This window comes from Nannospalax galili, unplaced genomic scaffold (assembly GCF_000622305.1).
Source record: "Nannospalax galili isolate Female #2095 unplaced genomic scaffold, S.galili_v1.0 scaffold1199, whole genome shotgun sequence".
Taxonomy (NCBI): Eukaryota; Metazoa; Chordata; class Mammalia; order Rodentia; family Spalacidae; genus Nannospalax; species Nannospalax galili.
In genome coordinates this window covers 452,202-478,223 of record NW_008342713.1, presented here as the reverse complement: position 1 = coordinate 478,223, position 26,022 = coordinate 452,202, and the positions used below count along the sequence as shown (strand labels likewise).

Genomic DNA, 26,022 nt, shown 5'->3' with positions numbered 1-26,022 from the left:
TGTGGATTATGGACTTTGTTATGCCTATCCTGGTCAAATGGACCGCCTTCTGGTCAAATATGCTTTTATGAGTGATTAGGAGGATTATCCTTAGTAGGCAGAGTTTTAACATCACATTTGGTGATATCCATATTTTATGTCATCTACCTTGAAAATGTCTTGAAAGAAACCCCAAAATAAAAATGTAACATTTATGGTGAGCTAGAAATTTAAAAAATCATCAAAAGGCTCTTTTATATCTTAGATATAAGTTGGTAGCTGAAAAGTATTCCTAGCATGCACACCAAGTAGCTCACAGATTTGTAGGTCAAGCTCCATGGGATCTGATGTCCTCTTCTAGCCTTTATGGGTACCCACATGCAAGTGTGTATATGCACACACAGACACAGATACTTACACATAAATAAAAATTTAAAAATTTTTTTAAAAAGAGACTATAAGGCAAGATATACAGCAACAGGAAAATATAATGAAGTCAAAAAAGTACACATCTCCCTTTGCCTCTTCATGAGGAATAAATTGTGAGATAGGTCAAAGTTCTGTAGAACTTTCTAAGTCTGTGACTCCCATGCTGACAGTAGAAGTGTGTCAATAACAAGATGGAGCTCTTGACCCTTTGACCATATCTGGGGTGGTAAAATTTTGATGAAGGGTCCTAGAGAGATTGCTCAGTGGTTAAGAGTCCTGGCTGCTCTTGCATCCTTTGAGCAGTATAACTTAAAAAGCCAGAAAACATACATACAGTCACTGTAAAGACACTTTGTAAAGACCAAATGTACCTTAGTCCCGTGTATTAAGCCCACTTGAGCCAAGAAAGGCTCAGTCATTCTCAAAGAGAACTTATATCAGTTATAAGTCACAGGCAAATAGTTATTAGAAATGGACTAAAACATACAGCATGCTCACTTTTTCTATTTATAATTTCCATGTATTGGTGGTAACCTCTAGCAGTATGCATGCAGTAACAGTAAGAATACTTTAAACATTCAGTATGGTATTGTCAGCAGTGGCGGGGGTTGTCACCTGCAGCAGCCTGAGGAATTCTTTTCCACTCAGGTAAAACCAGATTCTTGGCTTTGCCACAGGAAAGAATTTCAGGATGAGTTCGAAGCAGCATTGGAGCAAATTAAAAGACATTTTTATCATAGATTTTAAGGATAGAGGTTAATAGAGAGGTGCTCACTCAGGAAAGACGAAGACATACCTAAGTGTGGGAAAGGGCTCCTCAGAGGGCAGTTGTGCCTTACTGTCTTTAGAATGAATATATATTCTGTTGGTAAGTTACATGTTCAAAAAATCTTTTTATTATTGTGCGATGTGTTGGTGTGCACATGCTATGGCATGTGTGAGGTCAAAGGCCAACTGTACGGAGTGGGTTCCCTCTTTTCACCTTTACATGGGTTGCAGAGATCTAAGGTCTCTGGATTTGGAGTGGCAGAGGGTGTGGTGATTTTACAGACTGAGCCATCCCGCCCAAGTCTTTAAATCATATGTTTTCAACAAGGATTAAAGGTCAAAGGTTTGCCTTTAAAAAATTATTACCTTTATTTATTTATGTGTGTAAGGCACATCTGGTCAGAGGACAGGCTGGGGAGTCAGTTCTCTCCTTCCACATGGGTTCCTGGGATTGAGTTCAAGTGGTCAGGGCCTTTATATGCTGAGCCATCTCCCCTACCCAAGGCTTGCCTTTTTTTGTAAAAAAAGTTTTAAGATTGGTTTGTGAGAAGTGTTGATTAGATTTAGGAACGAGACAAAATCTAGAACTCAAGGTTATAAATAATTTTGGCCATAAGTAAGCAGTTTATTTTGTTGTTCTTTAAGATATCTTTAGCAAAATAAGCACTATTTCTGTAGACAAATTTGGTTTTAGCAATGTATCAGTGGCATGTGAAGTTCTCTGTAAGAAGGAAAGATAAACCAGGTCTCCAACGAAGGGCCTGTCTTTATTTCCAAGTCTCTTTAATTTTCTCTTCCTATCCTGCTTCAGTGTCCCAACACATTCAGCTCACTGTAGTATCCCTGGGTGAAGGGTCTGAGCTGAAGCCTCCCCCTGCTAGGCGTGGGGTGGAAGAGCAGGTGTGACAGCAATAAAAACTCACTAACAGTGAGATGAAGAACCTTAAACTGTGGAAGACCCCGATGAGATTATGAGAAGAAAGAGGAAAATATATGGAAATCTGCCCTGCCCCTTATAGTTTGTTACAGGCTTGGCTACCATGTGCCCCCACTGAAATCTTTGTTTGCCAAACTGCATTCTGTGATCTTTTGTAACCAACGTGCTATGATGTAACCCTTTGCCTTACTACCAAGTACAAGCTTCTGGAACCCCCTACTTCCTTGACTTCCGCATATATAAATTGACTATAAATTTCCCTACAAAACTGAGGTCAAGGCTGGCGCCATTACTCTGTTGGAGTAAATAAACTTCCTCCTCTTCATCTGGTTTGGCTGCCGGTCTCTCGACTCTTAGAAGTTTGTTCAACACAGGGTTGTGTCAACCGGGGGAACCCCGCCTGAGACCCCCACCCCCCCCCCCCCCCCCCCCCCCGGGCTTTCGGTTTCTCCCGTCTCCATCTTGTTGCTGCGCAGATCCGGCATCTGCAGAGGCAAGTTGACAGATCCGAATGACCGGAGCCCCTTCTTTGGGCCGGATGGGTACGTGACCTGCGCGGTGGCTCCCCTGCACACTGTACCCGAATCGTGCACTCCGCGTGACCCGGATGCGTGGTCTCGCCCAGCCCGCGCACCCAGGCCCAGCAGGTGGAGGCTGCACTCAGCCTCGCGTTCCCGTGATCGCCCGGGGTGGGTGGGCCTTCAGGAAGGTGCCCCGGAATGCCGATGCCCTGGTCCGGGTGGCCTCCGGGGCGCTGGGCTGGGCGGAGCGCTGGGGTCCCGAAGCCATCTCTGCGCCTCTGCTCGCAGACTTTCCCTCCTTGTCCCACGGTTCCCCGCAGGGCCACCTTGTGGGACTCGGAGCGCCCTGGCGGCGGAGCCCCTGGGAAAGAAGCCCTAGGCGGTATCGGAGCACCCCGAACCCCAGGGGCAGCGCCCATGAATCCCCGAGCCCCGGTGCGGGAGTGGGGGCGTCACCCATCAGTTGCAGAGGAGGAAAGCTTAGAGGTTAGCTTTGCTGATAGAGCTGCAACTTTGTGTAAACATTGACTACATTTATCTTGCGTTGCTCATTTCCGGGAGTTGAACTGTCGAAAACGTGGACAGTTTTCCTCTCGAAAAGTTGATGGAGAACTTTCTTCTGAGTTGTGTGTTTGTGTGTGCCTTGTTTACTCAGTGGAAAACTGGTCAGGCAGGAATTTTCACACTTTCTCAAGAGCCTGATGAAACGTCTTAGAGTTACTTCCCAAAGCAGTTTAACGTATATTTGAGCAAATAACAAGAAAACTTTACTGGGAGTTGAGGGTACCAGACTACTAGTATATACTTTTAAACCCTCAAGTTAGCCCATCCTTTCTCATACCCTTCAAATGGACAAAACTCTTAAGACGATTTCAAGATGTTTTCGCTTGACCAGGTCTGGATTTGTATGAAAGGGCAAGTTCCTTTGAACTGTCGACAAAGGAATGCCAGAGAGCAAATTCAAAGAAAGTCGTTCCAGAGAACTGGGAGAACTGGGCTCTAAAGCTCTTCGAAATTCAAAGTCTCTGAAATTCAAAGGAAGTGGTTCCAGAGAACTGGGAGAACGTTCTAAGGGCTCTAAAGCTCTCCGGTAGGTCTAATTGACCTTTGAAATGAATTCTTACACCAGAGTTGGAGCCAGTAGGGGGTAGCATCTGTCAGTCTTTCAGGATGATGATCTAAAATCTAAAACCCACCCTGGGTTTCAGATAAAAGGGTAGGAATTTTTGCGGTTCCCCCGCCTTCTGGTAGTTCAAAAAGGGTTCATGGAACAAAACAAAAGGCTCAACTCCAGTACTGCAAATAAAACCTCTTGGTTTGGAAGCGAATTTTAAATGTTTTTCTTACGGGAAGTTCCTGTTTTTAGATAACAGTTGTTTTACTTGTCCTAATGTTGAATGACTTGGTTAAAGTGGTTCTCTCTCTCTCTCTCTCTCTCTCTCTCTCTTTTTTATCTCTCCCTCTCTCATTGGATAAGGGTTCTTATGGAGTCTTCACAGAATATGGAGAGAAATAACTCTCTCCCTCTCTCTCTCCCCCCCCCCTCTCTCTCTCTCTAACTGGGTCCCCTTATGTAGCCCAATTTGGCTTAGAATTCATGATCCTCCTGCCGCAGCCTCGCCTTAAAATTTTTTTCTAGAGGTTTCATGTTGTACATTCTGTGTTCCTAACCTAAACCAGTTTCCAGGGTGAGCCACCCACAGTTCCGCAGGGACGCTGGGTGTCCACTGTGCGGGGCACTAGGGCTGGGTCGCAGGTGGGCGGGTGTTTTTTTAGCTCTGGACTGGGCGGTCCAGAAAGTTGAGGCGGAAGTAGGCTCGGCTCCAGGGCTTCCTGCGGTTCCGCCCGCCTTCCTGTTAGGGTCCTGGGGCTGCGGTGGGATGGCGTTGGCTCCTTCTTGGTGGCCGGGGACTGCTCGCAACTTCCTGAGCCCCGCGCGCCCACCTTGGCCACACTCGGAGGGGGTGTTGTCATCCAGAGAGACACGCGCGTGGCCTCGTACGGTGTCCACGGCGCTGGGCGGGGCATTGCCCACTGCTCATTCTTGAATCTGTGTCACTTGCGGGCTTGTCACCTGGCCTGCAGCTGGGCCCGGCTCGGCACAGTAGCCAGACAGGAGCCTCAGGATGCTTGCGTTCATTCCCAGGGTCGTTGGATCCTGTTTTCAGGAGGTCTCTGGAGAGAACAGGTGACCTTCTGGGCCACTGTTCAGTGGGATGAGCCGGCGGCCGCCCGGCGTGAGTAAACGAGACCCCTACCATTCTCTCTTGTGACCCTTTCTTCCAGGCTGGTGGTGCGGTGGTGCTTTGGGCTCAGAGGACAATGGAGAACTGTCCCTCAATTCCTACAAAAAAGGATGAGTTTCCTGTTTTCCGCCCTTGGTCCCTCTGAGTTTTCTGGGGACTCATTCACATCATTTTGAGACTTGTGGCACATTTAAATCTTAAGAATGTGCTCCATTTGCCGTTGAGTCTGCTGCTTTCTTGGAGAGAGAGCCCCAAAGGCTATCTGTTATTGGACTTACATGACTCTTTGTCTTTAATTCAGTATCAACGACCTGTTGAGATCTCTGGGCCAGGCAGAGCTCTGGACACCAGACTTCTTGTTTCCATAACCTTAGAGTGTGATTGGGAGAGACCCAATACAGTTCTTACACAGGCAGTCTGGACAAGGTCCAAAGACAGCCTGACTTAGGAAGAAGCCTGCTGGACAGGAATGGGGAGGCATGCCAGAAGCCAGCCTGAACTCAAAGTGTTCTTGTCTTTAATCCCTGAGGCTAGAGGCACTGTGTGTGTTCAGAGGCTCTTGTGCTCCTTTAGATGAAAGATCTGTAGGGTCTTTTACAGTTCACTTCCATCACCCCTGTGGGAAGACTTCACACTCCACCTACAGGAGTATCCTTCCTTTGACCTTTCACAAGCTCTTGCTCTTTAGCACAGAATTTCACTTCATAGTTTGCATTATAGTATTTGAAAAACTTTCAATCAGGTTGTAATGTAATAACCTTGGTTATGTATCTGCAAAATAAATAAAGCCCCTTTCCAATGAATCCATTCTTTAGAGATATCCAAAGAGCGTAGGCTCCTGTTTTTTACACATTTGTGCACTCAAATAGAGTCTTTAGGATGCTTTAAAAATGTGTATTTTGGGAATGGGGATTACAGGCATGGGCCATTATGCCCATTTCCATCATTTTCTTAAAATTTATATGTAATACCTCAGTTTCTCTGTAATTGAAGACTTGTAATATAACATAATATATATAAGTAATATAATATATATAGTAATATAATATAGCATAAGGTTTAACATGTTTTGAAGCAAATGACTTCTTTCAATTATCTGATTTCACAAATGGAAACCAGAACTTTATTATCTACCTGTGAAGTTTTTTTTTTTTTTTTTTTTTTTTTTTACTTAAAAAAAAAAACAACTTCCTTTGGCTTATGCATTTGTAGTTTTGTAGTTTTTGTTTGAGATCAGGTCTCTTGGAGCCTCAGCTGGCCTTGAACTCCTGATCCTCCTGCCTCTACCTTTCTGGTGCTGGGACTACACGTGTGTATAACAACACATGGCTAAAGAGTAGCTTTTAAAGCCATATTTTTGTTTTAAATGGTAGGTATTTGACATATTCAGCACCTACTCAGACACCTTCTGGGGTGTTGGGAGAGCCAGCCGAATTCCCTGAACAGTGACCAGAACTTCCTTGCAGGTGTTCTGAAATGGAACTGTAGTGGGTTTGCGGATCTCCCTCTGCTGACTAGTTAGGAGAGACTGGAGCAGGAACAAAAGTTAGGTTTAACAAGGTGTAGTAGCACATGTCTTTAGTCCCAGTACTTGGGAGGCAAAAGTAGGCAGATCTCTGTGAGACTGAGGCCAGCCTGGTCTACATAGTGAGTTCCAGGCCAGCTGGGGCTACAGGTCTCAAAAAGACAAAAAAAAAAAAAAAAGTTACATCCAAAGCCTTGGCCATGGTATACTGCTGAAACCTGAGTTCAGGCTTTATGCTTGACTTGAGTTCTACTTTAATCCCATGACCAGGTTATTTTAATCTATCAGATAATTGAAAACTGTACCCTGTGCCTGGGGACCCTATTAAAATGTTGTGGTGGTGCAAGGGAGTTATCTACAGCACAAGGCTGTACCCTGGAGAAACTAGGTCAGTTACTGTCTACCTGGGCTTTTTGTAAACAAGCTGGCCATCATTTAGTCTAAATGTGGATTAAGTTTATCCCTTTAATCTGGTGGTCCTCAGGAACCTTGAAGAGACACATAGAACTGGTTAGCATATACCAGGGATGGCGATAAGACTGAAGCAGATGGGAAATTTTTATTCTCTTTTCTCCATTGTTTGTCCATTTCTCAGATTTTGTTATAAGTAGGTAGTGTTTTTATTTATTTATTTTTATTTTATGTGCATGTAAGTGTACCACATGAATGTAATGCTCGGGGAGGCCAGAAGAGGGCGTCAGATCACCCCTGGACTGTTAGCCACTATGTTGGTGCTGGGAACTGAACCCTCGGTCCTCTACAAGAGCAGCCAGTGTGCTTAATCACTGAGCCATCTCTCTAGTCCTGCAGGTAGCACTTTTTATCATTAGAAAAGAATTCTCTACTGAAAAGGACTTTAGGAGCTTTATCTCCCTGCTACAATGTACAACTTCTGTTTTTGAACTGATCTATCTTCTGAAGGGACAATCTTACTAGAGAATCCACCGTATAAACTGATCAAATGTATCTGCCTAGTTGACATTTTAATTCAAGCGAAGATAATCTTTAGAGGGTATCTGCTAAATATCAAGCTCTTCTCTTAGGCAGTTAGGATTGTTTGTTTTTGGTCCACCTTTTTTTATTTGTTTTGTTCTTTAAGACAGTTTTCACTCTGTAGCCCAGATTGGCCTTGAATTTGCTGTTCTCTTGCTTCAGCCTCTCAAGTACAGGGATAACAGGCCCTTGGGCCACTTACTCTTTTGATCAAACTTTGAGAAGAAAGAATGTGAGTCTTCATGACTGTTGACTGCTGAAAATATACCCCAGTTTCTCTAAAATTGATATCAGATGGCTTAAGACACCCAAAAATGAAAGTGAAACTCAGCCACAGTGTTCCTTTATATAGCCTAGAGCTGAGGTTTGTTTTCTGAACTCATGTTTTACCAAAGCATTACATGAGAAATCTTGCTTAAATTCAAGTAGTTTGGCCTGCTATTTTTTTCTGCCAAGGAAACTGATGGTTTATGATGAAATTATAATGCAGTAAATACTTCATATGACCCTGTAGTTTTTTCCAAGTGACAAGAGTGAGTTCTGCAACCATTCATGGGAGGGTAATTGAGTTTTAAACTGACACCATCTCATACAGGACAGTAGTAGTTCTGAGAATGTTAGACTGCTGTTCTGTTTGAGAAAAACTAACTTTACACTTTAGGCACTTTTGAATCCTAGAATTATTACATCGAGATTGGGTTGGAGATTGGGCAAATGAAGACTGGCACATAAATTTTAAGGGGTTGAGAAATGACAGTTTGTAGCTGTGTATGGTAGCACACACCTTTAATCCCAGCACTTGGGAGACCGACAGAGGCAGGAGGATTCTCCGTGAGTTCGGAGGCCAGCCTGGTCTACATAACGAGTTCCAGTAGGCCAGCTGGGTCTACAGGGAGACCACCCTGTCTCAAAAAAAAAAAAAAAAGAAAAGAAAAGAAATGATAGTTTGTTCAGAGTAAGTACAAAGGATGTATTTTTATCAAAAGGTGCTGGGTGCTGGGAATTGGTTGAACTTTTTGCCAGAGGACATTTGGTGAGTTTGGTTGAAGACATTGTCTTCTTCCTACTTAAGGTGGAGTCTTGCCAGCTCACAGGAAGTTCTGCCTAAGATCAAACCCAGTCTCTGACTAACATAGTAAATCATCCTAAACATCCTAAAACAACATTGGCATTATTTCATATAGTTGCAGAACAGTCACAAGTTCTGTCTCCTGAATCTAATAACCAGGTTCCAGGTAATGTACCTTGTCATGCCATCAGGTCTATCTTGCTTTGGTGTAAGTCACAAAGGGAAAAATGGACATTATACATGTGCCTGTCTGCTGCAACTGTGCAGCAATGTTTAGCCTGTTCAAGGGCTCTGATACCTGAGCAGCAGGCCTGGCCAGGGCCTACCACAGGTAACTGAAGGTGTGTGAGAACAGACCTGTCCTCAAGGACCAATTCCTGCATAGCACAAAATAAGATAAATGCCTATAGAGAGTACAAACAGTGCTACCAATCAGAAGATCCCTTGGGATGAGGACAAGCTATGGAAAAGAGCGATTGAAAGATGGAATAGGATTTCAGCATGCAGATGATGAGAGGACACAAGGAGGGCTTTCTGAGTGGAGGCAATGATGCTGAGATAGAAAAACTGTCCAAGGAACACTGAGGTTTTTGTCTGGAGTTGGATTATGGAGTTGGGTTGTGCACAGTGAGATGGTACTCTTAGTGCTTCCGCTATGTGTAAAAAGTTTTTCAAATAAAAATTTAACTTTGGTTAAGGTGGAGCAGGCTGCAACATCAACTGGATTCAGCTTCATGCTCCTGGTGACTGTTCATGTTTCTGATTCACGGCCTTCAGTCCTGCACACAAATGGAGGGGAAGGAGCTTCTGCTCCATGAAATGGCCTCATTGCATTTCACCCCAATAGAGTAACTCTTCTGTCATCCTTTTAGGAACTTTCAGGTGACTCAAGTACTTCATGTTCCTATGTCACTGGGGTTCCCAGTCACCTGAAAGTTCTAGACCTACATGCTGCTTCCTGCAGCTGATAAGGTAGGTTTCACCCTGTGACTGCTCTGGTTGTAGGGTTGGTTAGTTTGTTTTCACACTTGGTTCTGAGGAGATGACCTTGCTTTCTTTGTCATGCTCCAGCCTGGTCTGGCTTCAGGTGGAAAGCAGGACAAACAACAGAGTGTTAAGTATGTCCTAGGGAAGCTAACCAGTCTTATTGGCCAAAGTGTGGCTGATGAGAATATTTTGTGTTTTGGGTACCACTTGATTGGGAGGCACTTAACTTTCTGTGAGACAGGTTAACAAGTCTGACCAAAATTACCACATTTTACTGTTACCTATTCAGGCTATGCTAGATGCCAGAGGGGTGTGTTAAGTGATTTACTGGAAGCTTGTCTGCAGTGGGTGGTGATACAAAAGAGTTACTGGCCAAGCCTGTGACTAGTTCTTTCAGGAAAGCCACATGAGGTGGGTGGGGCTTCAGCTGGGCCTGCAAGTTAAGAAGGGTTTTGCTAGGCAGATAGGTGGAAAGATGTAGTCTAGGCAGAGGCCCATGGAAGGGAACTTACTGAGGTTGGGTCGAGGCTAGATGTGCGGTGTGCATATTAATAAGATCAGAGAAGACACAAGACCATGAATGGCTTTGAGTGCAAAGAATACTGGAGCCTGCAAGGGGAAAAGAACTGTCACTGAAAGGTTTGAATTAGCAAAATGTCAAGCAGGAACTGACCAGGGTTCTGTAAAAGAGACTTCCCCAGCACATGCTGGAGCCACAGAATGTGGATCTGTCAGGTCTGTGCTGTGTTGATCTCCCTCCTTTCTCAACTTCCTGCTGCTCTTTAAAATTTCTTTAAATATTGCAGTTATTGTGTGTGTGTATGTGTGTGTGTGCATGTATGTGGTGTGTGTGTGTGTGTGTGTGTGTGTGTGTGTGTGTGTCTGCATGTGCAGAGGACAACCTTCAGGAGTTGCTTCTGTCCGTCCACCTTGTGGTCCATCCAGGGCATTGAATTCATGTCTTCAGTCTTGGTGGCAAGTGCATTTGCCTGCTGAGCCATCTCATCGACCATATAACTATTTGAATCAATGGCTTCATCTATGCTGGGTGTCTCCATTCAAACTCTTTAAAAAATATTTTATTATTTTTATTTTATGTGTACGAGTGTATTGCCTGCATGTATGTAAATGCACATATGTCATTCAGTGCCCTTGGAGGTCAGAAGAGGCTGTTGGATCCTCTGGAACTGGAGTTACAGATGGTTGTTAGCTGCATATGGGTGCTGGTAACCAAACCCAGGTCTTCTGTAAGAGCAGCCAGTGCTCTTAACTGCTGAACCATCTCTCCAGCCCTCAAACTCTTTTTGAAAAACAAAGTTTTAAAAATTAATTTACAAAGTAGTGTATTTCCATATGGCTGTTTCACAATCCTTGGTTGTAATTAACCCTCTCCTCTCCACTATTTTAGATATAAGTGGGAGAGACTCAGAATATGAAACTGGGGGTCAGGGTAACCAGCTATTCCAGTTAGCTCAGGACAGATTGTTTCCTGGGATACACAGTTTTTGGTGCCCAAACTGGAAAGTTCTGGGCATGCTTAGCTCATTTGCTTACCGGAGGTGTTTAGGGATGTGTGTTAGAAGGCAAAAGGTGAAGGAACGGAAGTCTGGCCAGAGAGTTGAAGCCTGTGTTCCAGATCTTGTCTGGAGAAAATGAAGTGAGGTTGTTTTCCAGTGTCACCATATGTAACTCATTCATTCATGCGCACCAAGAGCCAGCTCTGGGTTAGGCACTGATGTTTGAACAGACCATTTAATAACCACTGGGGTACCCACTGCCTTGGTCTAGGCAAGGTGGTTCTGGGAGCCCCAAGAATATTTTCAAGAAGCTCAGCCTAGAGCCTCTTTCTCCAATCCTTTCAGCAGTTTTGGAAATACCAATATTAAGCATATCACCACTGAAATGCCTGGAGTGTTTCTATTTCCAGACCTCAGTGTTCCTTTTATGAACCAATGGAAAGCGACTCTGGTGACTTAAGCTTCGTTACCATTTTGAGAAATTGCACTGGTCTTATGACTTCCAACAGAGAAATGAAACTGAGACTACTCTTAGGTTTTAGCTGCTCTGGTTGCCAAGGTCAGAGACAGTGAGTACCAAGTAGGAGATTGTGTGTGGGTGTGAAAAAGAAGGGGAGAGAGAGAAGCTAGTGAGAATTTCATCTGAAGAAAAGGGAATTTCTTTAAAATCTAGAAAATGCACAGATGCCAGTTTTGTCTGGCCATGGAGCTGAATGGTTTGATATAGTGGGGCAAGGTTAACTCATTGGGATATCTATCAGGATTGGCATTTGAAAAGCAGGAGGCGTCAGAAGTGAGCTTGGGCATCTGGCAGCTCTGGTGCCTCTGTCCCGAGTGTTGAGAAAGTGACTGTGGAAAGGGTGAATGGATGGGACTGGAGAGATGCTCAGGGGTTAAGAGCACTGGCTGTTCTTGTGGAGGGCCTGGTTTCGATTCCCAGCACTCACATGGTAGTTAACGGCCACCTGTAACTCCAGTTCCAGGGGATGTGATACCTTCTTCAGTACTCCTCGGGCACTGCATGACATGGGCACACTTACACACATGCAGGCATAACACTCATACACATAAAATAAAAAAAAAAAAAGAAAAAAAAGAAAAAAGAAAGGTTAAGTGGAGTGCTGGGTGGAGCCCAGGTAGGTGGGGTTGGCAGCCAATGACCATGTCTTTTTTTTTTTTTGGTCTTTTTGAGACAGGGTCTCCCTGTAACTCCAACTGGCCTGGAACTCACTATGTAGACCAAACTGACCTTGAACTCACAGAGATCAGCCTGCCTCTGCTGGGATTAAAGGTGTGTACCACCACACCCAGCAACCATGAGTCTTTTTACCTAGCTCAAAAGACTTGGGGCTGGGAATGTGGCTTGAGTTGGTAAAGTGCTTGCCTAGCACTCACAAAGCCCTGGTCTCCATCGCCAACACTGCATAAAGCCAAGCTTGGTGGCAAGGTGGCATGAGCCTATAATCTCAGCACTCAGGAGGTGGAGAAAGGAGGATCAGGATTTCAAGGTCAAACCTGGTGAAAGAACAAGGTTTTCCTGTATAGGAAATCTTATTTCTCATGAAAAATGACAAATATTTTGCTCTGTTCTATTTTTTCTTGTTTTATTGTCCCATCTTTTTAAAAAATATTTTTAGCTAATTTTGAAAGAGAAGCATCTTAGCTCTGGAAATTGTTATTGAATATGTCAATGCTGTTGTAATGAAATGCTTCTTCTAATTATATGGTTATTAAATAAATAATTTAAAAAGATTTATTATTTTTTATTTTATGTGTATGCGTGTATTGCCTACATGTAGGTAAGTGCACCCGGGTCCTGCAATACCCGAAGAGGACAGAAGAGGCTGTCGGATCCCCTGGAACTGGAGTCTCGGACAGTAATTGGCTGCCATGTGGGTCCTGGGATTCGAATCTGGGTCTTCCACAAGAACAGTCAGTGTTCTTAACCGCTGAATCATCTCTCCGGCCCCTTACTGTCCCACCTCTGCCCTCAATAAACTGTTGAATGTAAGGGGTGAATGGGCATACTTGGACTGATTTTTAAGTGAATGACTCTAACATGCTACCAGTAAGCACAACATTTGATATGGGTTTTTCCTTTCATAATTACTGTTTAACTGGGGGCTGGAGAGATAGCTCAGCAGTTAAGAACACTGACTGTTCTTGCAGAAGACCCGGGCTCGAATCCCAGCACCCATATGGCAGCTAATAACTGTCCGTAACTCCAGTTCCAGGGGATCCAACAGCCTCTTCTGTCCTCCGCGGGCATTGCACAACATGGGTGCACTTACCTAAATATAGGCAATATACACATAAAATAAAAATAATAAATAAAATAGTTTAAAAAATCCTTTAATTACTCTTTAACTGATTATCAGTTGCTCTCTGGCAAGAGAATTCCCTTAGTTTTAGTCAATGGTTTTTAGGGAGCTAATATTTTTATTATATCAAATCTTCCTACTCATTAATAAAGTATGGATCTCCATTTATCTAGGTATTTAGTAATATCTTTTCAATAATTATTTTTTTCCATGAAGGTCTTGCGCAGCTTTTGTCTGAACCATTCCTACACGTTATCTGTGTGATGTGATATGTGATAAATCTTAAATGGTTGGCACTGTAGTTTTTAGCTGTTTTCTTTTTGACTCCCTACATTTTACTTATTTTTTTTTGTATAGCTACGTATCTGAGAAGCTATTTCTATGTTTTATTTTGCACCTCTATGTACATTGTAACCAGAGGCTTTTCAGATTAATTAGCATGTGGATTTTCAGCCTCAGTTCTGTAGTCATGGTTGGGGGGGCTGTGTCATTCTTGATTGTGGGGAGACACAGGGAGGTTGTGGGATGTGTTTAACAGCACCTTGACCTCTGTCCACCATGATAATAACCAAAAATGTCATTAGACATCATTAAATGACACTGAGGAACAAAATTTCCCTGGATAAAAGCTATTGATCTGGCCTTCGGAATTGCAGAAATTTCCCCTTAAATGAATTTGAACATACTTATTTAACTCTTTCAGGTTTCACTCCTAAGATGTAAATTCCATTTGCCTATTGAGGTGATTTTTATTTTATGCTCCAGCAGAAGTTCTCTACCTGTATATGATGGTAGAGACCTGTCATCTCAGCATTCCAGAGGCTGAGGCAGGAGGACTGCCATGAATTTGAGGCTGACCTAAGCTTCATAGTTTTAGGCTAGACTGGTCTACACAGTAAGGTCCTATCTCACAGAAAGAAATTCTCTGACTGTCTCCTCTGGGAAGGGGATCTTCTGAGGGGGTGATGTATTCTTCTGGAGACTTTGTTGACTTCTCTAGTCTTGGAGAAATTTTTATATTAATTTCTTGGCCTGGGCTTAAAAGAAACCCCAACAGAATAGTGACTTTTTGATTCTAGCTTAATCTCTTGTTTCTTCGCTTTTCTCTGTCTAGTGCCCAATACCACTAGGAATAGAGAACTGCCCCTCCACTAGACTCCCAGCTTATAGAATGGAGATTTGCTGCATCTTGAGGGCCTAGCTCTACATGGGAATCTATCTGTATTTTTTTCCTGATATTTTCTCTCACCGTGCCAGATGCTCCCACTGAGTAATCTTGATTTGGCTGCCAAACTGTCCCCTCATTAGTATGGGGGAGATAGCACACCAGTGCTCTTGCTGAGTGTTCGTGACTGACAGAAAGCATCGTGGGCCTGACAGTGGGAGAAAATGAACTGATCAGATGCTGCTGTGACTGTTAACTCTTGATGGCGTTGTCTCACTGTCACTATGAACTACAAAAGGTAGACAACTGCTTTTGAAAGCAGATAATTAAACATTTCATTTCTAGTAGCTTTCTTTGGTTCTTTTTCAAGTACGTCTGGAAAGTCTGGATAATAGCCTATATTTAATGACCTCTTATTTTTTTCCCTTATTTCTTCTAGCACATGTAACTATTTAGAGATTAATTTATAATAGCATCTACTAACACAATTATGACTCTTAGTGACTAGAGTAGAAAAAGGACTTGGCCTTTTCATGGATATGGACAGGTTAAAGTTTTGTTAATCCTGTGAATGGGATATAAACTTTTGGCTTTCTGAGACATGTCAAAAAATTCCAGGTTAAAAAAAATAAAGTAGTCTATGCTCGTTTTTCTACTCTGAGGAACCATTTACTAAATTTCATTCCTTCTCACAAAGCTCCTTATTGAGGTGAAGTTTGAATGAATGCTCATAGAATTGGCACAACCCCGCCAGTCCTAGATAAATATATAAATATAATTATACAAAATACACAAACCATTATCAACTAAGAGTTGAATTATGTTTCCAGTTAATTTTTTCCTAATCTTAAGATTAGTGTTTTTTTGTTGTTAGTGGTGGTGTTTTGAGGCAAAGTGTCTTACATCCCAGGCTGGCTTGAACTTGCTTTGTGTTGATGACATCCTTGAACTTATGATCCTCCTACCTCTACTTCCCTGCTGGTGTTACAGGTGTGTACCACCACACCTGGTTTATGTGGTGCTAGAGATCAAACCCAGGGCCTCATGCATGTTAGGCAAATACTTTACGAACTGAGCTATATCCCCAGCCCCTGATTAGGCTTTAATCTGGATATTGTTTCATATGAACAAATCAGATACTTGCTCAGGATAGCAGAACTGTAAATTGTGGTTGTAACAGTTGAGAGCAGATCATGATGGGTCAGTGAGACAGTGATGGCTCAGTTGGTAAAGGCACTTCTCACCAAGCCTGAGGACCTGAGTTCTACCTCCAGGATACACGTGATGGAAGGAGAGAACTGACTGATGAAAGTTGTCCTCTGACTTCCCGTTGAGGTGTGGCATGCATACACTTTCCCTCCTATAGACATAATAAATAAATAATGAAATATTTGTCCTAGAGTAGACAGAGACTGTTGTTTGCAGCTTAAATTAGAAAACTGTTCAGTTCTGATGGAAAAGATTAGCAAGGCACTCACGCCTTAAGCTTATCACTTCTATTCTGGAGTGAGGTCTTCCTCCCAGATCTCCTGTCTGCTTCTGCTGATTCTATGGGGAGTTTTGATGGCCACTGTTGCCATGGAGCTGTGTGTTGAGGGTCAGGGACTCCTGGCCCTTCCCTGGGGGTTAGTGTCTGAGCATCTGGTCAAAACCCAACCCTTTGCCCAGCCTTGCAGGCAGGTCCTCAGGCATTCATGGGGAAGTTGTGAGTTAGGGCCTCTGGGAGGCTAGCAGCAGGGCTTACGGGTATGAGAGAGGGCTGAAAGAGTGGGACAGCAACTGTAAAAGAGGTGTGGGGGCAAGGACAGAAACATCTTGTTGTTGTTTATGAGATCCCCCACATAGAGGGTCCCATTTGTTAAGACCTACATTAGTCCAGGACACCTGGGTGGGACCACCAAAAGTGGGCGGTAACCCCTGTGATAAGTTTCTCTAGTCGAGTCAGCTGCTTAGTCACTGGGCTTTTTCCTTCCTCCCCCGGAGTTCCCTTATTGTAAGTTACGCATTAGCTCCCCAGTTGTGATTTTCCCCTTAGCCTGCTTTACATTCTGCTTAAACCATGCGGGATTTTTTGGGAGATAATTTTGTCTTTGATTTCATTTCCTTGACTCTATCAGTTTGCTTCTGTATCTCTTGGCTTTTGGATTACTGTTGGTCTTTGGCTCTGTCTAGGGGATCTGAGGGTCCCTTTCTGATGACTTAGAAGTATGAACTGATTCTACTCACTTAGGGAGACCAGCAAGAAAGGAAGAGCTCTTGAATTATCTTAGGCTTAAGTTTTTGATGATTTAAGAGCTTCTCTCACCACAGAACTCTTCAATTGGGAAGAACTCTGAAAAAAATGAAGAAAGCCCTCAGAGATGAGGTTGACTTCTCATGGCTCATGGAACTCTGCTGAGTGGATGGGAGCTTGGTCACTGCAGTTCCTGAGGATGGCTCTGTGCTCTTTGTCTACCAACATCATCCACGAGGTGGAAGAGTCTCTTGATGAAGATGAGAAGGAGATGCTGCTTTTCTTGTGCCGAGATGCTGCTGAGAACTTGTCTCCATCTAATGTTAGGGACTTCCTGGGTAGCTTAAATGAGAGAGGCCAGCTTTCTGTTGCTGCCTTGGCTGAACTGCTCTATAGGCTTGGGAGGATTGACCTACTTGAGAGGATCTTGAAGACGAACAAAGCAGCCGTGGAGGCCCACCTGCGCAAGTACCCTCCGCTTGTTTCTGACTATAGGTAACTCATCAGTTCTAATCTAGGCTGGACTAGGGGGAAGGAGGCAGGTGGTCTCAACTGAAGGACAGTAAGGGCTACCATTACTTTCTTCTCCCTCTGATCCAGCTGCCTATGATACCCCTTCATGCCTTGGAATTCTCTGGATTCTTTTGGTTGGTTGGCTTTGCATTTTTTGGAGACAGTATTTCATACCAGGCTGGCCTGGAACTTAGAATGTGGTCCAGGCTGAACCTCTAATTCATGGTAGCCCTCCTGACTCAGTCTCCAAAGTGTGGAATTGCAGCTAATTTGAATTCTGAAAACACAGTTGCTTAAAGGAACTGGGTAGAAGATCATAATGCAAGGGACAGATGTCTGTGCTTTCCAAAAGGACAAAAGGACAAGAAGGGAAGATAGAACAACTCAGACAGTGTGGGGGCTGCTGTTTGTCCATTGTCTGTGTCAGTCTTTGACAGTGTCTAGTACTGAGAAAGGAAATAACAAGTCTGAGTAATCTTCCTACCTTTATGGAACTGTGACCCCCCACTTCTGCACCCCTGATGTCCTTACCCTGGCTGGCCGAAGAAATGCAGCAGGGTGGCCTTCCTTCCTTTGCACCTGCCCTCCAGGCTCTGAAGAGCCTAAGTTGGATACTTTTTCAATTAACCACCTTTCAGCCTCCTTCATGTTAAAGCTGGAACTGCCACTGGGGTCCCTTAAGTCAGAGACCCTTGAGCTGTTCCTTCCCCTGTTCCACCAATATGTAGGTGCCACTGAAAGGATGGAGTTTTCTGGAAAGAAAGAGAACTTGTTCCTTTTAATTGCTGTTTCCTTTTCCTCTAGGTCATTAGCCTTTTGTTCTGTCAGTAATGTAGTAAGTGTTTGGAGATGACATGTGTTATCAAAACTATACTGAAGAGAGTGGAAAGCAGTGTGGGCTTTGGAAAGTGTTGAGAGTTGAGGTTGGAAGGCCTGCATTAGAACCTAGACAGACATACCAATTGTATGGGCCATGTAGGCTGAGCCAGTCACTTTGGTTGGGCCTGTTTTCTTCTTATAAAGTGAAGGATACTATAACCCAATTAGCTGGGCTTGGTGATACAGACCTGTAATCTTAGCTACCCAGGAGGCTAAGGCAGGAAGATTGTGAGTTGAAGGCTTGCCTGGTCTACAGAGTGAGTTCAAGTCTAACCCGAGTAACAAAATCAGATTCTGTCTCAAAAAAAGGGGAGGGTAGGGCTGAAACTAGCAGTAGAACACTACCATGTGCGAGGTTCTAGGTTCAAGCCCAGAACCACAAAAACAATCATGGAACTTCACAAGGTTGTGAGCCCGTGGGATAATGTGCTAAGTGAGGCTTTATGTGGGATCATGGGATTATTGTTATTTTGGTCATCTTCTACCTGTCCAATTATAACATGTCAGTGATCTCACATATTTGGGCACACAAACTGGGTCTCAAAGACTAGGGTAGTGTGTCCTGTCCATTCCTACTGCCTTGCTGTGGTGAGCAGGGATGGAGTATCTGGCCCTCTGGAAAAGGCTGGCAGCTGAGGTGGAGCCATAGACTCATTTATCCTTCAGCTCAGCTGGTTCATCATGCATCAGCACAGGCCAGGTGGCTGGTTAAGTGCTAGGGCAAAAGAAGTGAAGGATCTCCTGGTTCTAAGAATATGAGAATCTACCTGGGAAAATGACCTTCTAAACAGTGCTGACTGTGTCATGCTAACAATCACAACCATGACTCATCCCAGGACCCCTTACAAAGTACTATGATGGCTCCAGCTGGGTCAGAGGTGACTGCATCAGGGCCAGGCTTTCCAGATCAAATATACCTGTGGTCAGAATCCTCACGACGTACAATCCTTTTGCCCTTGAATTCAAATATGGAGGTATCTCAGGTGTTTCTTTGCTTTAGAATGCTGAGACTCAAAGTATGGTTCTTGGATCAGTGTCACCCTGGGGCTTGTCATTCAGAGAGGACAATGTCGCTTTGAATTCTGTCTTTGATGTTAGTCATTTGGGTTCTTGTTTCATTTCACTATTACTTCTGGGGGAGCTAGGGGGTTTTTCTTTTAGGGAAGTGTGTATTTTCTGAGTTCTTTAGAGAGCTGAGCTGATGTTAGAAGTACTGTGTCCTATTGAAAACCAAAGAAAGACCAGGAATCGTGGTACATGCCTGTAATCCCAGAACAAGGAGGCAGAGGCAGGAGGATTGGTACAAGTTTGAGGCCAATCTTTCTACACAGTGAATGCTAAGCTAGTCAGGTCTACATAGCAAGTCTATTAAAAAAAACTAAGCAAACGATCAGGGGAGGATTAGTTTTCTTTGCGAATTCCCTTATGGTCTCTTCTTGGAGGGTATGTAGATTTCCTGTTTTCTTGAGAGTGGGTGCGTTCCATGGGGCAAGGGCTAGTCTTTTAACTAGTTTCTGGTGTAGGTGAGGCATGGGCTCTTGGATTCCTGTCTGAATTTACTAAAGAAACTTGTTTGACTTACAGGGTATTGATGATGGAGATTGGTGAGAATTTGGGTAAATCTGAAGTGTCCTCATTAATTTTCCTTATAAGAGATTACACAGGCCGAGGCAAAAATAAGGTGAGTTTTCTTTTTTTGGTCTTTTTGAGACAGGGTCTCCCTGTAGCCTTAGCTAGCCTGGAACTTGCTATGATATAGACCAGGCTGGCCTTGAACTCACAGAGGTCTGCCTGCCTCTGCCTCCTGAGTGCAGGGATTAAAGGCGAGCACTACCATGTCAAGCAGGTGAGTTTTCTTTTCTTGGTTCCTATTCCCAAGTGCTATCAGAAGTAGGCCTTGCCCCTTCTGGTGTGGAAAGAGGGAAGCAGGCAGTCTGCTACTGTGTTACTGGGAATCAGGCACTTGAGGTGGTTTTTCTGTAATATACATAGCAAGAAAATTGGTTTCTCAAGTGAGAAGAAAATAGGTTGGTGGTGTCTTCTAGTGTGACCTTGGGTGTTTCTTTTATTCTTAGATTTGGTCCTAATTTCTGTAAACCTCATAGGCCTGGCACATATATCAGTTCTCTGTAGGGCCAGGAAGTCCTGTCTGCTTGTGTGGGATAGACAGGAACTGCTAGTCCACTCTCATCTGCCCACTGCTTCCGTTTCTCCTCAGTTAGCTTAGTGTCCGCATGAGGTGTGAGGCTTCTTGTGTGGAGACCACGTCGGGGAAGCTCCTTTGAGTGATCTGTCTGGGAAATGGAAACTTGTCAGCTCCACTCACATTTGTTTCTTGTTGGTGGTTCTTAGAGTTTCTTGGATCTGGTGATTGAACTGGAGAAGTTGAAACTGATTGCTTCCGATCAACTGAATTTATTAGAAAAATGCCTGCAGACCATTGGCAGAATAGACCTGAAGACAAAAATCCAGAAGTACAGGCAGTCTGGTGAGAATTTTTGGCCTCTTGGTAGCCTACAGTACTGTGCACAGTAGGAACGGCTGGTAAAGATTCATTTGTTGAGTGGGTGATTGAAACAGCCTGTGTATCTGCAGTCCTCTCTGGCCTAAAGTGAGAGATCATATTCCTTTATGTCCTTCTTGGCCAATCTGTTGACTCCACTGGAAAATCTCCCTTTGTAAAATGCTACCAAGAAGTTCTTAGGATTATGGTCTTTAAAAAAGTCTGTACCTGTATTTTGAAGGGGGGTACATCTGTGGATATTCAAGGGTTTTGAGTGTAAGCTGAACCCTACTGCCTGGCTCCAGTATTTGACCCATTGGCCACCGTCCAACTCTGGGTGGTGTTTTGGTTTTTCTCCTTTAATAGGGGGAGTTAGCTTTCTCTTTCACAACACCTCACCTTTTAGCTTCAGCCTCAGCTTGGTTTCTGCTAGCAGGTCACTGTCACCATAGGGTCATAGCCTCAAGGGACTGGCAAAGACCTGCTGATCTGAAGGACATTCAGCCCTCACTCTGAATGACTGATAAACAATCAGGAATAGGATTTTTAGTCATTCTTTATTTTATTGGATTTTTTGTTTGCTTTTTTGAGACAGGGTCTCCCTGTAGCCCCAGCTGGCCTGGAACTTGCTGTATAGACCAGGCTAGCTTTGATCTCCCAGAGATCTGCCTGCCTCTGTCTCCCAAGTGCTGGGATAAAAGGTATGTGCCTCCACACCCAGCTTCATTCTTTCTTTTATTTATTTGTGTGTGTGTTTGTCTACATGTGCCATGATGTGCATGTGGAACTCAGAGGATAATTTGAGGGAGTCTGTTCTTTCCTTTCACTATGTGGGTCCTGGGGATTGAACTCAGGTCATCAGGCTTGACAACAAGTGCCTTTATCTGCTGAGTCCTCTCATGGGCCTTTTAAGTCTTTTTTTTTTTTAAGATTTATTATTTATTATATGTATGCAATGTGTCTTTTGTGGAGTGCACATGAGTGCAGGTACCCTCAGGCTAGAGGCATTGAATCCCCCTGGAGCTGGAGTTATAGGTGGTTGTGAACTGCCAGACATGGGTGCTGGGAACTGAACTCAGATCTTCTTCATAGCAGTATATACTGTTTACTGCCCAGCCATCTCTCTAACCCAACTTTTAGTCATTCTTAAAGATGTGTGGAAGAAGAGTCATCTGAGCTAGTATTTTGAATTCACTTTTGTGCAAGGAAAGTTTAAAGTATTTTGAAAGATGATGATTGACTGGGACTCAAACACTGTTAAAGACTCATTTGGTAATTTGTGAATCTTAGCCCCTCTCTTCTGCCTTTATAGGTCAAGGAGGAGGAACCAGTTATATAAATTCTCTCCAAGCCTCTCTCACAAAAGTGAGTCTCAAAGATCCTTCATATATTTCAAGGGTGAGTCTGGAGCAAAAGTGTGGCGTGCCAATGTGAAACAGTTTCAGAGCTGTAATGAAAGTATATGCCTCATAACATGTACTATAATAGGGCTGGAGAGATGGCTCAGCGGTTAAGAACAATGACTGTTCCTGCAGAAGACCCGGGTTCGAATCCCAGCGCCCACATGGCAGCTAACAACTGTTCGTAACTCCAGTTTCAGGGATCCGACAGCCTCTTCTGTCCTCTGTGGGCATGCACGACACGGGTGTACTTACCTACATGTAGGCAATACATGCATACACATAAAATTAAAAAAATAAAAACAAAAAACATGTACTGTAATATTGGAATAAATTATAATTGACATATGTATTTGTTTGAGAAGTATGTATAACTTTTTATGCTTATAAAGTTAAAAAGTATTCACTGAGATATTTGAAGAACATTGAGAAATCTATGAGAGGAAATAAACCATCTATCTCCTGCTACCCAAAGATGACAACTGTTACTATTTTGGGATGTTCTCTTTTATCTCTTTTCTGTATGTGCCTCTTTATACAGTTGGACTTTATTTTTCATCTTTATTTGTTCCTTTGAAGATTCAGCTTTTAAAATAGATAAGATATATGTATAGGAAGAAAAATTTAAATGTCCTAAAAGAGATTTGAAAGGTGTGTTTCCTTCCTAGCCCGATACTGATACCCCAGTTCCTTTCTGTTAAGAAACTTGTTCTTGATCAATTTCTTCTGTAACATCCAGAGATAGTCCACATACATGTTCTCATCTAGTGTACAAGTGGTAGCATGTCTCTTGTTTGAACAGAAAAGTCTTAGGCATTGTTCCATGTGGTTCAAATGGGATTACCTCATTTAACTATTATTTGTATTGTTTGAATGATCCCCCCCCCCACACTTACTTTTATTTTAAAGACAAGGCTTCACTCTGTAGTCCAGGCTGGCCTTGAATTTGGGATGATATTCCTTCTGCTTCCTCCTCCCAGTGCTGAAATTACAGGCATGCACTGCTGGGAAAGCCCACAGTTTCCATTTTCTATATGTATTATAATAAATTTAGTTCTTTCTTGCTGTTGTATAGATTGCTTCCAATCTTTTGTTACTACAAACAATGCTGCAAAATAAATATCCTTGTACTCACCTCTCTGTGCATCTGTTTTTTAAAAATAATTTAACATGGGGCTGGAGAGATGGCTCAGTGGTTAAGAACACTGGTTGTTCTTGCAGAAGACCTGGGTTCAAATCCCAGCACCCACATGACAGCTAACAACTGTCTGTAACTTCAGTCCCAGGGGATCTGACAGCCTCATTCTGACCTCCATGGGTATTGCACGACATGGGTGCACTTACCTACATGCAGGCAATACATGCATACACATAAAATAAAAATAATAAATAGGGCCGGGCATGGGGGCGCACACCTTTAATCCCAGCACTCGGGAGGCAGAGGCAGGCAGATCTCTGTGAGTTCAAGGCCAGCCTGGTCTACAGAGTGAGTTCTAGGACAGCTGGGGCTACAGGGAGACCCTGTCTCAAAAAGACCAAAAAATAAATAACATTTTTTAAAGTTACAAAATTTAACATATGAAAAAATTTTATTTATTTTTGTTTATGAGTATATTGCCTGCATGTATGTAAGTGCACCTGTGTAGTGCAATGCCCACAGAGGTCAGAAGAGAGCATTGGATTCCCCTGGAACTGGAACTGTAGATGATTGTTAGCCACCATGAAGGTGCTGGAAATTGAACCCGGGTCTTCTGCAAGAACAGCCAGTGCTCTTAACCACTGAGCCATCTTTCCAGCCCCAAAATAATTTAACGTATTTTTAAAATTTATTTTTTATTTGTATGTATGTGTGTGTGCCTCCAGTTTATGTGTACTACATGCATGCAGATACCCATGGAGGTAGAGGGTAGTAGATCCTCTGGAACTGGAGTTTCAAGAGGTTGTGAGCTGCCATGTGGGTCCTGGGAACTGAACCCAGGTTCTCTGCAAGAGCAATAAGCACATTTAACTGTTGAGCCATCTCTCCAGCCCTGTGTCTTCTTTTTATTGTGTGTATTTTAATAATTTAAGCAAAATTTTTATTGAATGAAAAAACAATAAATTTGTTTTTTCCAGTTCATGATCATACATGTCACATAGTCATGTATGGTTGTTGTGTTGGTAGTAGCACAAGCTATCACTAGAATTGTTCTTTGGTTAATCTTTTATCTTTGGAAGAAGACTCTTGGTGTACTCTTAGCCTCACCTCACTTAAAGTTATGTGGACTTTGTGGTGAGGACTTAGAAGAAAGTGCACTTTCATGGTTAAATTATAAATGCTTTCATGAAAGTAAATCATGAAACCATTCCTCCTATTATAGAAATAGTTTCTTGACAAATATGAGCTATGAGAGATAGCACTGAGCAACAGAGTTTCAAAGCTAAAATTTTGTGAAGCATTGTGCTTCCCCATCCACTCACTGAACAAAACGAGGAAACGCAGGTCTAAAGGAACCTTATTGCCCATCTCTGCCTCCTGGCAGGCCAGGCCCAGTCCGCACTCCTCCCAATGTCTCCTGTTGTATCTAATATATGACAGTTACCCCATAGCTTAGATACAGCTTTTGGTTTGTCCTTCTGCTCTCTGAAACTAAATCACAGACAACACAGACAGGGATTTCTAAGCTTTTTCTCCTGCCTTCTGTCTAATGTAAGTTACACTGTCATTCTAAGTTAAAAATCCTTCCCTATTTTCACTATTGTACTTCTATTTGACAAATGCGGGTAAGCATCTCATTGTCTATGAGGCCTGCTGGGATCCAGAGTGCTCTGTGTTTCATTTCTCTTTATACTTGTTGTGTTTAACATGTAATCTAATCATTCAGTTTGTGAGCAGGCACTATGTGGTATGAATTGGGTGACTTTTTCATGAGATTTGGGAACTGCATAGTTATCTGTTGACTCTTATAAGACTATAAAAGTGCTTCAGAAAGTACAATGACATTGAATGGCATCACATTCTGAAATGTTATAATGTTTTTATGAGTACACTGACATACTTTTTAAGTCTAGCTTTTATTTGATGCCATACCCTCTTAATAACATGTAGTAGTCAACCATTTGGGAGGCTAATTTCTATCCAGAACGATGAGGCTCTTAGTCATGGATTATTCAGGAAAAACAGAACATGTGTTTTTCTTGAGGAGTTTCTATACACACACGACATAGCTACAGCCATGGCTTAATGGATACTGTACTTCGTTTTGGCTAGGATAGTTTCAGAGGAAAGTTGTCACTTGAAGTATGAATGGTCAGATGTGGACAGGATGTGGGCTGTGTATCTTATACAGGTCCTTTCATTTGAGAAGAGAAAGGGTCTGTCAGTTCAGTCTTTCAATCTCTGACTAATTCCACTTCAGCCTTAGGAGTTGTTTATGCAGAATTCTTGATTATCAAGAATCATGCCTACATGTCACTTATGTGTAACTAAGAAATTATTAAAAAGCCATAATTAGACCCTATTTATTTATTTACTTGTGCTGTGAATTGCACCCAGGGCTGTGGGTTATAGGCATTTCTTTTTTTTTAAGTGTTTTTTTAAGTTTTTAAAAATCATTTTTATTTTATACATATGAGTGTATTGTCTGCATGTGTGCAATGCCCAAGGCGGTCGGAAGAAGGCATTGAATTCCCCCAGAACTGGAGTTACAGATGGTTGTTAGCAGCCATGTGGTGCTGGGAATCGAACCAGGTTCTCTAGCAGAGCAGCTGGTTCCCTTAACCACTGAGTCATCTCTCCAGCCCCAAGGGCATTTCTTAAGTAATTCAATGCACTCTGCACTGTGCTGAGTATTTGTGCTTATTTAATCACCCTAAAAACCCTATTTGGTTGATACCATTCAATTCTTATTCTCACTTTTGTTGATGAAGAAGGAGATGTAGAGGGGCAAAATGGCTGGCTCAGGGTCACAGAGCTATTAACTGGCAGAATCAGGATTCATAGCCAGTCTGTTCTAAAACCTGTACTCACACCCTCACTAAACTTTGCCCCTATGTTA

General features: G+C 43.0%; 1 protein-coding gene across 23 annotated transcripts in view; it reads left to right on the top strand.

Moving 5' to 3' along the window:
• The first annotated feature begins 2,538 nt into the window (after positions 1 to 2,538).
• Positions 2,539 to 26,022, top strand: part of Cflar (CASP8 and FADD like apoptosis regulator) — a 112,757-nt gene continuing 89,273 nt past the window's right edge. For 5 of the 23 annotated variants that reach the window (XR_003850438.1, XR_003850437.1, XM_029566280.1 and 2 more), the window contains exons 1-5: positions 4,467 to 4,871; positions 16,768 to 17,185; positions 19,667 to 19,763; positions 20,435 to 20,570; positions 21,898 to 21,983. Coding sequence is in view for 15 of the 23 variants with exons in the window: in XM_029566280.1 (XP_029422140.1) it covers positions 16,818 to 17,185; positions 19,667 to 19,763; positions 20,435 to 20,570; positions 21,898 to 21,983 (687 nt within the window). In the remaining 8 variants the exon portion in view is untranslated. Of the gene's footprint in view, positions 2,656 to 2,955; positions 3,121 to 3,475; positions 3,672 to 4,466; positions 4,872 to 9,966; positions 10,190 to 14,549; positions 14,756 to 16,767; positions 17,186 to 19,666; positions 19,764 to 20,434; positions 20,571 to 21,897; positions 21,984 to 26,022 lie in introns of those variants that run through there. The other 18 variants (XM_029566285.1, XM_029566282.1, XM_029566273.1 and 15 more) reach the window with 17 other exon arrangements.